Source organism: Buceros rhinoceros, unplaced genomic scaffold, assembly GCF_000710305.1.
Source record: "Buceros rhinoceros silvestris isolate BGI_N320 unplaced genomic scaffold, ASM71030v1 scaffold6590, whole genome shotgun sequence".
In the NCBI taxonomy this organism is placed as follows: domain Eukaryota; kingdom Metazoa; phylum Chordata; class Aves; order Bucerotiformes; family Bucerotidae; genus Buceros; species Buceros rhinoceros.
This window is the reverse complement of record NW_010387826.1, coordinates 32,763-45,859: the sequence shown is the minus strand read 5'-3', so window position 1 is coordinate 45,859 and position 13,097 is coordinate 32,763. Positions and strand designations below refer to the sequence as shown.

The 13,097-nt window shown below is 39.1% G+C and overlaps 1 protein-coding gene across 1 annotated transcript in view; it reads right to left on the bottom strand.

The window, feature by feature from the left end:
* SNX24 (sorting nexin 24) overlaps positions 1 to 12,514 on the bottom strand; it is a gene marked incomplete at its 5' end in the record, with an annotated part of 44,011 nt that extends 31,497 nt beyond the window's left edge. The window contains 2 exons of the mRNA XM_010135802.1: positions 7,044 to 7,148; positions 12,431 to 12,514. Of these exons, the coding sequence (XP_010134104.1) occupies positions 7,044 to 7,148; positions 12,431 to 12,514 (189 nt within the window). The remainder of the gene's footprint in view (positions 1 to 7,043; positions 7,149 to 12,430) is intronic.
* Positions 12,515 to 13,097: the final 583 nt, after the last annotated feature.

Here is a 13,097-nt window from a genome sequence, read left to right as displayed (position 1 = left end):
CCTCAGCACCAAGTCTACATGTCTTTTTGACACTTCCAAGGATGGGGGCTCCACTACCTCCCTAGGCAGCCTGTTCCAATACTTCACAAGCCTTCCTGTAAAGAAATTTTTTCTAATGTCCAACCTCCACTGACACAACTTGAGGCCATTTCCTCTCATCCTCTCACTTATTACATGGGAGAACAGACTGACCCCCACCTTGCTACACCTACTTTCAGGCAGTTGTAGAGAGCAATGAGGTCTCCCTGAGCCTCCTCTTCTCCAGACTAAACCCCAAAGAGTACCATCATCCAAGCCATGAGCAGTCAGTTTCTCCAGGAGAATGATGTGTGAAACAGAGTCAAAGACTTTACTAAAGTCTAAGTAGACAATGTCCACAGGTCTTCCCTCATCCACCACCTTGGATGACAAGCTCACCTTGTCATAGAAGGAGATCAGGTCAGTCATGCAGGACCTGCCTTTTATAAACCCATGCTGACTGGGCCTGATCACTTGGTTGTCCTGTAAATGTTGCGTGATGACACTCAAGATGATCTGCTCCATAATGTTCCCTGGCACCAAGGTCAGACTAACAGACCTGTAGTTCCCTGGATCCTCCTTCAGGCCTTTCTTGTAGATGGGTGTCAGATTGGTTAACCTCAATTAGTACCTCCCCAGTATAGCCAGACTGCTGGTAAATGATGGAAAGTGGCTTGGTCAGCACTTCTGCCAGCGCCCTCGGTATCCTCAGAACCCTTTGGCGGATCCCATCCAGCCCCATGGACTTGTGTACATATAGCAGCTGACTGGGCCTGATCACTTGGTTGTCCTGTAAATGTTGCGTGATGACACTCAAGATGATCTGCTCCATAATGTTCCCTGGCACCAAGGTCAGACTAACAGACCTGTAGTTCCCTGGATCCTCCTTCAGGCCTTTCTTGTAGATGGGTGTCAGATTGGTTAACCTCAATTAGTACCTCCCCAGTATAGCCAGACTGCTGGTAAATGATGGAAAGTGGCTTGGTCAGCACTTCTGCCAGCGCCCTCGGTATCCTCAGAACCCTTTGGCGGATCCCATCCAGCCCCATGGACTTGTGTACATATAGCAGTGCAATAGTTCACTGACCGTTTCCTCTTGGATTAGCGGGCCTTCATTCTGCTCCCCATCTCTGATTTATGGTTCAAGGAGGTGGGCACTCAGAGAACAACTGGTCTCATCATTGAAGACTGAGGCAAAGGCAGCATTCAGTACCTCAGCCTTTTCCTCATCCTTGGTCACTGTGTTTTCGCCCCACATCCAGCAAAGGATGGAGATTCTCCTTAGCCTTCCTTTGGCTGTCTTTATAAATCAATGTATTTATAAAAACATTTTTTATTATCTCTTATGGCAGTGGCCAGATTAAGTTCTAGCTGAGCTTTAGCCATTCTCATTTTCTCCCTGCACAGACCTGCAAAGTCCTTGTATTCTTCCTGAGTGGCCTGAACCTTCTCCCACAGGCTGTAGACTTTCCTTTTCTTCCTGAGTTCCAACCAAAGCTCTCTGTCTAGCCAGCTCTTCTGCCTCACCAGCTCATCTCATGGCATACTGGGAGGGCTTGTTCTTGTGCCTTAAAGATTTCTCCCTTAAGGATTGTCCAGCTTTTCTGGATTCCTTTGCCGTTCAGGGCTGCCTCCAAGGGACTCTGCCAAGCAGATTTACTGATTTGTTCATGCCTGTCGTCCAGGCAGAAAAGGGCATTTATTTATTTATTTTAACTTTACCACAAGGAATTTCATATCAACAATTACTGACGTAATTAAAGAAAATTATCATGGTCCATGAAGAAACAACATCTTGGACCAGGTATTCAGTAATATAGTTTTCCTTCTGCAATCACTAACTGCAGAAGTAGGTAATTTGTCCTTACTTTTTTGTAGTTGCTTTTGAACTGCTTGCCAATAAAGAGTTAAAAAATGCAATATGATAGTGTGTGATTTTCTTCGTTATATTTCTGATGAACTTACTCATAAAGCATTATTCATCACTCCATCCACTGTTTTCGTAACTCTACCCTGCTGGAAACTAAGACAGCTAAGGAGTATAGGATTGGATTCTACTTTTTTAAAAGCAAAATCATAACAGATATGGTTTTATTCATCTTTTTCAGGAAGAGCTAGTAATTAAAATATTTTTAAAGAGAATTGCATTTTGAAGAATACTGAAATATAGGTCAAAGTGCTTCTCAGATGTCCATATCATTTCCTTAAATGGAAAACAAATCTCTAGTCTAGTTTCATAAACTCCATAATTCATTTTGAAGATTTGGATTCCTGAAACTGCTGGAATGTTGAGGTTCATCAAGCCTTCAAGTCTCACAGCCAAACAGCACTTTAACCAATCTTATCTCCAGGAATCAGAACTGTTCTCTTTGTAAAAAGTTCAAGAGTAAATAAAAGGCAAGCATGTTCTCTTGACCTCAGTCGAGAGAGAAATATTAGCACTACATATTAACTCTGGTTAGAGACGTATGCACATACAGACCCTGCATACATACAGAGAAGTTCAGAAGGTTTACAGCCCTCTGTTTTACATTAGAGTCTTGCCAGTCACAAGAAGAATTTATTCAGGTCACCCAGGCAGTAAGAAATGAGTTACTATTCTGAAGTTCATAAATAGTATGGTCCTCCTCCAAAATCTCTCTCCATAACCAAATCACTTCAGTGAAGACTAGCAGCAGTTACACAGCCTCATGCTGAGGTGTGGGTGCCACAAGTCTGTTAACAATGCCTGTTATATCTTGTTGGACTGATGATATCAGCAAACGATGAGATTTCTTCTGCCCAAGGGGGTTTGAAAATATCTATTCCATTGAACTTTAAAAGGCACACCTGTCAAAGGGCAAGTCCCTGGGGCATGGAGACTGGATGGCAATAACATCCAGTGTCAGCTTACTGGGACAAGGATATGACCTAACTCCAAATCAGTAGAGAGCAGGTGGCTAGATCAAATTCTTCCCCATTACCAATTCACTGGAAATAAGCTCCATAAAATCTGCTCCTCCAAGAGTACATAATATAAAATCTGTTTGTAAAAAATACTGATCAGATTGACAATGCGGCTGCAGCTGCTTCGATAATCATTTAGATAAGGTCCCTCAGTGTGGCCCTTAGGAATCCTAACAATGTCCAGAATAAAACCCCAACTACCTGTTCAGTTGATCCATCCACAAGATGTCTTACTGAACTCTTACACAACAATAACTGTGCAAAAGGGAGCATTTCAAGTGATCTATATCTCCTTTAAACACAATTCCAAAGCAGATTATATTTCCGTATTGTTTTGTGATTAACAGTCAGTCCAAGATTATACAGTGGATTAAAAAAACCCAAACAGGTGCCACCCAAAAGCTACAATGCTGGCTGACAGTCTGCCCTATCATCCTCCACACTTACATTCGCCTTCCGGTACTTTCAAGCAAACATGTATCTCTAGGCTCATCAACACACTATCAGAAGTCTGTGGCTTTCATTGCACATCCAGTTGGCAGCCCTTCTCAAATCCCTACACAATCAGCTGCTTCAAATCTGTATCTTCTACCTTTTCTCAACACCAGACTCTTCAGGAAGCATGTCAAAAGAAGACATTTCATAACCATAAACAAATCACAGGTAAGTTCAAATCTTGCTGCAGTCAGAGAGTCAGCAATAATGTAATCCATTGATTTATGTTACAAATTTTAAATCAAAACCACCTGGATTCTCATCTCTGCTGTATTACAAACCACAAGCTCAGATACACAAGTAAGTACAGTCAGAATTTATACCAGACACTAATTGATCTATGCCACTCTTAGTTGATAGCAGCACGAAGTAATTAGAGCTGGTTTAGTCCTCTTACACTGTCAGTAACAGGCATTGCCCTATTTAATGAACACCAAACCAGATCAGCTTAAGCCCTGTGTGCCGTAGGTTAAGACCATGCACAGCAGCAGTTACCATGGATCAGCAGAGGTTCAATAGCTTATTGTGTCATACTAATTTGTTTAAATGTTTGTGGCCACACTGTCATTCACTTATCTTTGCATCTGTTTCCTCATTAATAAATTAAACATAATCCTTCTTTCCTCTTGTCAGTCACAAGTCTCAGTATTCACAAGGGCTCTGTACTGTTACTATACCTGCAGTTAAATTACTACACACACTAGTGGTTACTAGTCAATTGTTTCACAGTATTAAAAACGAAAGCTGTAAATTCCAGTCAAACTTGCAAAATAGGAAAGTCACTTAAAAAGAATATCAGTCAATCATTCTTTCACGATCCCATGAAAATTGGTCTATTATAATAGGAAAAAATCCCACTCAACCTTTCAAAAACAAGACAAAAATAAGCCATGTGATCAATATCCTGATAGGGGATACTGATAAATTTAAGAAAATTACTATTTGTATCTCATAATTTAGTAATATTTGGCTTATTCATAATTTTGCTATTCTTCAGAAAGATATAATGCTTCTGAGCTCCTGAAACAAAAACCCTGTGCTGAAAGAGGACAGTTTCATCATGAAAAGGTCACGAAGAAGCAACAAGATACTGGCAACTGCAGCACCTTCCAGCTCAGACGGGAATTTCTTGCTTTGTACTACTTTATAGAGACTGATTTTATTAATCTAATTTCATACCACTATTTTTATCTGCATTTAACTACACAAGAGTACTTATCTAAAAATATTAAGACCTGATATGATTAGGCCGTGTCAGACACAGGTCTGTATTTGACTGCTATCCACACGGCACGTTACTTCTTGCCTGCACAGGTTTTCAAGGTGCAAATTGCAATGATGAGAAATGCATATGTATAGCATAAAACAAATTACCTGAATGTAATGTTTGTGTAAATGCTCAATCTCTGCATGAGATTCCGGCTCATTCTGAAAGAACAGTTAATAACTACCGTGACTCCGTAATAGTTTACCAGCTGCGCATACCACCACTGACTAGCGAGGTAGTAGCCAAATTGTTCTTACAAATTAATTCTCATTAGTATCACCTGAAAATACATTTGCAATATTTTATACATATGGTGTTAAATTACAAATTGATCATATCTTCTGAAATTTAGCATGTTCCTACACTATGTCTTGGAAAATGCTTCGCAGTATTATAAACCTTCTGATAACTGAAGTGCCTAAATATGAACATTTAATTGTCTAAAATCAGGTTCTCATTATGTTAAAAGTTAAAATTTTACTGATTATTAGTTCTGCTTTCTGTTAGCAGAAACATAAATAATGACTTTGACAAGAATACTAATGACTTTTGTTCCTGTTTTAATTTAGTATGCACATTAGGATGGACACAAGTTAGAGGCTTGTCATGTTTTAAGCAGATGACATCCAGCAGTCCCTTCTAACCTAAACATTTGCACGTACCTGTGATAGCCAATGGTGATAGAAGAGGGGGAAAGTTGATTAAATGTACAAGACTGTACAAGAACAAGATTTGACTAACTCCTCCAGTAGGGGGAGATGTTCTTTTAAAGTTCATCAGCTATTAAAAAGACCTAACCAACTTACCCCCGTTATCTTTTCAACAAAATCAGCCTCTTAGGAGAAATGAGTACAGGTGCCTTTGTAGTGATACTGTCCAAAAGACAGTTGTATGAGAATCAGAAGAGAATAAAAGGTTCATGATAAATGGCGGCAAGAGGAAAATATCCTGATGATGAATCAAGATGTGCTGAAAGCCGTCAAAACCAAAAAGACCCTATTCCTTTTCAAAACCAAACAGCAATGTTTTCTCACCTACACAATAAATGTAATTTTTGGATGCCAAATATGCTATAAATATCATAAAGCAAACAAGAAAAAATTATTACATTTTTGAAATTAACAATACTAAATATTTAAAAACAAACAAAAAAGAAGTGTTGCCTGAAATATTCTCTATGTCTCAGAAAAAAATCCGTGTTTCCTTATATCCAAATTTCTTTTTAAAAGCTTAATGTCAGAAGTAATTTTATCTCATGTCAGACTATAATTCTGTTCTCCTCCTTAAACAGTTTTCTTTTACAAACCTTCCTGAAAATCAGGGAGGTTCCTGAGTGGTGCAAGTTACCATCTACTTTCTATGAATGCATCTCACTGTCCATTATGTTGCAGTTCACCATGCTTCCAGATGTTCCACTGCAACTGTGGGTGATGACACAAATTAGATCTCTTAAAATTTGTACTATTTTTACTACCCCAATCTGAGTAAAAATAGAATACTTTCACTCTTGCCTTCCTCCCAAAACAACCACCTTTTGTCTCAGATCATTTCTATGTTCGCCTTCAATAAAACAGCATCTGCATCAGTACAGCTGAAGGCAGACTGAACTGGGAACATGTCTAGAGGGACACCTTAGTAGGGCTTCATCACCAGAGAAACCACTGTCGAACTGCACCGGAGGACATTTACAAAGCAACCGTGGTGAGAGTAGAAATTCCATTTATTAAAAAAGGCTGTGATTTATACTGGTATATTTAGATATCTATATGTCTGAGTCATTCCTGAGGACTCCTTTTACAGTCTGCAGCAAAATAGGTAGAATCAGTGACTTTAAATGCAAGTTTTCAAACCAACTGAATATGGGATGGCAGGTGCCTATTTCAACTAGATGAACAATTCAGATACAGGCACGTACAATAGAGGGATATGAATTTGATGAGCTGATTCTTCTTTAGTCTGTCTAAACAGAGGTGCGTTAAGTAAAGCCACCTTGTATCACTTGTGCAACACTTCTGATTGGTACTGTCAGAACAGAACAACACTGTAAGAAATAACACTGTTTTCCCCATTTGAGGCACAGAAAAATAAGGTGCTAGTAGATTTGCCAAAGTCCGTCAGCAGGTTTTGCCAGAATCAGGAAAAAAAATGCAGAACAGTCTTGATTTTTAGCTGCTAGTCTTGCTAAGCGAACGGAATTATCCAGCTCATTTTGCACCTCTAAAATTGCCTATCAGTAAAACAACCCACTTCATACCATCATATGCTTTGGATGCTACCATTCTGAAAAGTAATGCCACTTCTGCATGCTGAAACTCACCTGCAAGTACAACTCCAAGCCTTGCCGTCGCTGCTCCAGGACCTTGGGGACCCAGTTTCTCACATGCTTTGAAGGGATCTCTGGAGTTCTTATGAACTTCTTGAGCTGAAACAAAAAGACATGCACAGAGAAACAAAGTATAATAGTGTCCCTTTAAAGTAAATATGTTTATGTTAGAGATGGGACAGTACAGGTGAAGGAACCACGCATAAACAGCCCAGCAATGAAGTTACTCACCATCAGCCCACTGAAGTAAGAGCAGGCTTCACACCTACACAATGCATTTAAAAATCTCCACGTCTAGCTGCCCTGGACAGTGAAGAGGACCCCTACCGACAACGTATGTGACTAACAGCCTTAAAACAAAACTGCAACAACTATATGACAGTACATGAAACAAGTTGCCTGTTAGTCAACCTGGGATGTACGTCACTGTGATGTACTCAGATAGTACCTTGCTACATGTGGCAACAATTTCTAACTCTACATTCAGGCAACTATGAACAGGTGGGAGAAGCACAGCGGGGAGCTAACCATTTCTCTGGAGAGAGGGTCAGTCAAGAGACCAAAATATCTGTGCTCTCAGATTGCACCACAGATTGACATTTGTGTTTCATATCTTATACAGAGAAATAGCAAGATTGCCACGGATGTATCTCCGAGACAGCTCTGTAACCATTCCTCTAAAAATTCCCACAGGAAAGCTTTTATATATATTTTAATATGTGTCTGTGCATACATGAGTGCATATAATCGGACACAAACATACATTCTGACAACACTAAGAATCCTCTTGCTGGAGCAATGTATTTTTTCAAACCCGAAAAATATTATCATTTTCCTCAAAACTATGAAGCAAAAATAATAATGGGAATAAACTCTTGCATTTTAACGGAAGGTGACATTAGACATTCTTTCTGTTGGATATTGCCTCTGAGTAAATCTGAGGCAAGGAATGTAAGGAAAGAAACTCAAAATTGACTTTGACATGCGTACCCACGGGAGATTGAGAATTTACATTTCATCTTTGCGCTTGCTGAGATGCCACTATAGGAAAAAGCAATGCCAACATATAACATCTCTACAATCACAAGTAACAAAGGTGCAGCAAGGAAACCTCAATTGCTCTGGAAACATTTTGCAACTTATTTCTTAACAGTGTTAAATTACAATTAAACGTGAAGTGAGAAAAACAACCCACCAAAACTAGTTTTACTGAGTGATTTTAAAGCCAGAATATAAATGCCTGGTTTTTCCTCTAAATTGATCAAGAATGTTGAAGGTGGTCACAGATGTTGTGAGCTATGCCAGCACCTGCAGATGAGTAACAAATGAGAACAATGCTCCAGATGAGGGGAGACAAATCTGAAACAATACAAGTGTCCACCAAGGCCTAGCTGCTTACAAGATAAATACTCTATGGCTGGTACCTGATCTGATGATTAACAATCCTTCTGTGCTCTGCAGTCCTGTTACCTAAAACATCCAAACCACAATTGCTTAAATGTGCAAGCAAGGTACTGTGTGTAGGTATGAAGTACATGCTATACAAATGTACACAGAATAAACTACAAGCCCACTTTCTTATGCCTACCATAGTCCAATAATATTGTGCAACAAATAATTATTACCATGTTGAAGAATATTAAGCAAATCTATGTATGTGTTAGCTATATTGCTTCAGAACTGACCCCATTCCAGAAATATTTATCTGAGGACAATTATTGTCCATAATACTTTCCTGTCCATAATGCCATTGACCTAATGCCTATTTGACATAATGTAGTCTCTATTTTCTGCAAGACTGAAAGATGGCTCAAATTATCAAGTAAAGTATTATTTGGTCAAGTTTGCAAAGACAATGTGATTTTGAGTGTACACTAATTATCCTAAAACTACAAACAACCTGCAAACCAAGATGTGTAGAACTTAAGATTTTTGCAGATTTTACTGCAGGAGTTTTAACGCTCTCACCTGCTAGCATTCTAGTGCTTAAAAAGTACTACCAATATTTTAAAATGTAAAGAAATCAACTATAAAAAGGAATTAGGAAATAAATGTGAATAAATGGTTCTACTTTTAACTATGTTAAAGAACTTAATTCTTTCTAAAAAACTCTCCATATGAGGAAAATAAAACTTTTGTTCAGACTTGAACACAATACTGTAATGTGAACGGTGCATAGCCTGAAAGGCCTGGTTTGCTGTTTACAGCCAGGGAAAAGTATAATGGACTGAGCAAACCAATATAAAAAAGTCAGCAGCAAGGGGCTGGTTTCTGTCGTAGGACCAAATTGTACTTCTGGTATAGAATGGCAGTCTGGAAAAGAATTTAAACCTTTTCTTCTACAGACAGACTGCACAGGAAGTGAGGCTTCCCTTTTTTACGCAAGTGGAAAGTAAGAAAAGTTGAACCCAGGAAGAAGACAAATCCAGCCATGGTCATGGCAACTGGCTGTATTTAAAAAAGAAAAAAAAAAACCAACCCACATTAACTGACATTCTGATGAATGAAAAATGTCCTATATGAGCAATGGAATCCTCCTTCCTCCATTCGATGCCAGTGGAGCGTGTCCTTCTTCACCAAAAGGCAAAACCTTCCCTTCAGCCTCTATTCCCATTTTATACCACAGTTGCTCTCTACAGAAGCTTTGTTTCTCCTGCTCACTACAGACTTCTCCAGCACTAAGGGCACCTTGAATATGCAGTAAGTCCAAAGATACCTTTCCAAATGCCATGTACTCACAGCAATTTAGAGTGAAACTTACATTTTAAATTAAAGAGGAAGAGATACCCTATTGGCACGCTGAAAGCAAACCGGTATCTCGACCTGAGTATAAATAGTGTCATAGGATGTGAACGAATTGTTCATAAAGAACAATCAAGGGACAAGTTCAAAATATTCTTCTCCAGTAAAAACTGTTCAAATACACACCCTACTTTAAGGACATTGAGTTTTTCTGATCTAACACAAAACAGAGTGAAGAAAGGGTGAAACTGCGTACTGTATCACCAGGGAATGCTTTCTCCAGGATTTCTGTCATACTGAAAGTAAAGTCACACTGAAAGCACTTAGTGCTGTCATACTGCAAGCACTAAGAAAGGTTCAGAACATGAGCTGTTCAACCATGTTTACTAGAATTTTTAAAAAGTAAAACTTAAGAAAAGAGGAATATTGTGGCTGAAATATGCTGGGTGCTTCACATCTGTGCAGAGAACAAATAAAGAAAAGTCACTATCACAGAATTATGTTTATGTTATGTTTATATTATTTGCAGAATCATATAAACAGAGAGCAAGCAGCTGAGGAGTAAGATGAAACAAATTCAAGAGTGTTGCAAAGCATCTGCTTAGAATACCTGGGTTTTTACTATATTGTTGATATTTCTGGAGGGAGAGAAAGGAACCATCATTTATGGTTTTTCTGGTGTTCTAAGGAGAAATGTCTGTGAAGGAAGTTACTGTAGAGGAAGCAGTGTAAAGGAGACAAATCTGAGAGTGAGACTGCAGTCATTCACGAATTTCATGTGGAGTAATTCTGCAACTCCAGAAATCACAGTGAAATTAGACAATGAGAAAGGCAAGAAGAAAAAGTGGAGGCACTCAGTGCCTTTTTTGCCTCAGTCTTTAATAACGCTGACAAACCTTAGCCTGCCTGGTTCCCCGAGTCAGAGGACCATGACTGTGGGGACAGTGACTTTCCATTTGTGGACACTGAAATTGTAAGAGACCAGCTGTGTCAGCTGAATATGCACAAGTCCACAGGCCTGGTGGGATTCATCCCAGGGTACTAAAGGAGCTAGAGGATGTTACAGCATCTCATTCACCTACCAAAGGTCTTGGGAGTCTGGGGATGTCCCCACTGACTGGAAGCTAACCAATGTTAGTCCAATTTATACAGTCAAGAGGAATGAGTCAGGAAACCACGGACTTGTTAGACTAGCTACATTCCTTGAAAAATTATGGAGAAGATCATACGATACTACTGAAAGGCATTTAAAGAATAATGCAATCATCAGGCACAGTCAACATGGGTTCAGAGCAGGGAATTTCTGTTTAATTTGATACTATTCTATGATAGGGTCGCACCCCGTGTGGATAAAGGAAAGGTTGTGGATGTAGTTTTTCTGGATTTTAGGAAGGTGTTTGATACTGACCCTCACAGTATCCTTCTGGACAAGTTGTCCAGCTGTGGCATGAGCAGGTTCACGGTGCGCTACATGAAGCATGAGCTGAAGGGCAGAGCTCAAAGGGTTGTAGCGAATGGGGCCACATCTGGCTGGTGACTGGTCACACAGATGGGTGAATAGCTGCCTTTTGTTGACCCAGGTTTGCTTATAACCATGTATCATACAGGCTGGCAAAATCCATCCTCCCTGCCACCAGGATAATGCTGCTTCCCTTAATGAGATGATTTCTGAGATGATTCATGTCCACCACCAAACATGCTGGTGAGGGTAAGCTCCTCTGCCACTGCACTGGCAGGAGCTGTAAACACCTGTGCTCCTTTCTGCCACTTGCATGGGAAGCTTTTCCATACTGCAGCACCAATCAAAGCAGTTGAGTGTGCACACACTCCACTGCCACTGAGAGCTACAAATCAACACACATTAAGCTGACCCAGGTTGTAGGAAGGAAGGACTGAAGCTCTTCATTGCATCCTCACCACTGGCAATGGGTTGCAATGCTTTTCCAGAATTCTCCTCCAAAAACTTGGCCTCTGTAAGGCAGAAAAAATGTAAAACTTGCCTTTCAGCTGCACAACCGTATAGCAGCATCCATTTCAGTTTGGAGAGGAGAAATCGTACATTTCCTTTAACAGTGATCAAAACAACTTAAGGAACAATTAGTGGATAACCGATCTTGAAAGTATTGAGGTCTCATATATATTAATAAGATGACATAGCAGACAAGCTTAGCAGGTATTTTATATAACATTCATTACGTGAAAAGCAGCAGAGTGAGATGGTCTACCCAGTCTTTTTCAGGTCTCGTGTTGTATACAAGGCGTTTCCTCAGCTTTACACAGGGCAGGTTAGCAACACAATTTGTAAAACTAACAAATAATTTGCCTAATCGGATAAAACCCCAAAATGTGTCTTATTTTGTGATTTTACAGGAAGAAAAAAAAATGTACTACAGACAGCATTTTAGCAATACAGCACGTAAGCAATAACCAAAAAGAAAAGGAGAGTTAGTAACATCTGAGAAGTCATCATCCCCTTCCACAAATGAGAAGAAACTGAGTTAGTTGGGAACTCATTTTCAGAGACACAAATCACAAGATGTATTTAAGGTAAATCATATATAGTAACAATTTCAGGAGAGAGGAAAACATCACACCTATGATAAAACAAAGTCATATCTTATAAAGAAAGAGGTCATTACCTTTTTATGAAGTGCATGGAATTCACTATACCTCTTCTCCACAAAATGTTTTCTTCCATTCATTAGTACCTCTACTTTGAAGACCTGAAAATAATAAATAATTAAAAGGAGATAAATGTTACTCGCATAAACAGTTCTGTGACATGTCTGTGTCTCACATTTTACCATGGTCATTCTAGTAGGAGGTCCCAAAAAACCTATGATGACTCACGAACCTCAGAAGTACAATGATTAATGGGAAGTATGGCTGAATCTTCTGTTAACAAGTTTGTTTAATAAACACACAAAAAAGTAAGTTAAGCTTGGACTGTATACTGAACATTAAAAACTGAGCATTAAAATATTCCCTTTCAGAAATATTTAACACATTTTGAAGCAGTTAAAAAAAAAAGATGGTAAGAACAAAAAAAAAAAAAAAAAAACCGAAAAGAAATAAAGGTTCACTCTTTTTTCCTTTTCCTTTTCCAGTGCGGCATACTAACACATTCACTTGCATTCAATGAGAACTGGGTAACAGATGCAGTATATAATGCATGGAAAAGTAGAAATAAATGCAAATACTCTATCACAGGTTAATATCCTTCTAACCTACAAATTCATCTGTAGTCTCAACTCAGCTTGTGATACTATCTACAGCCTAGGAAAAAAACCAAACCAAACCAAACCC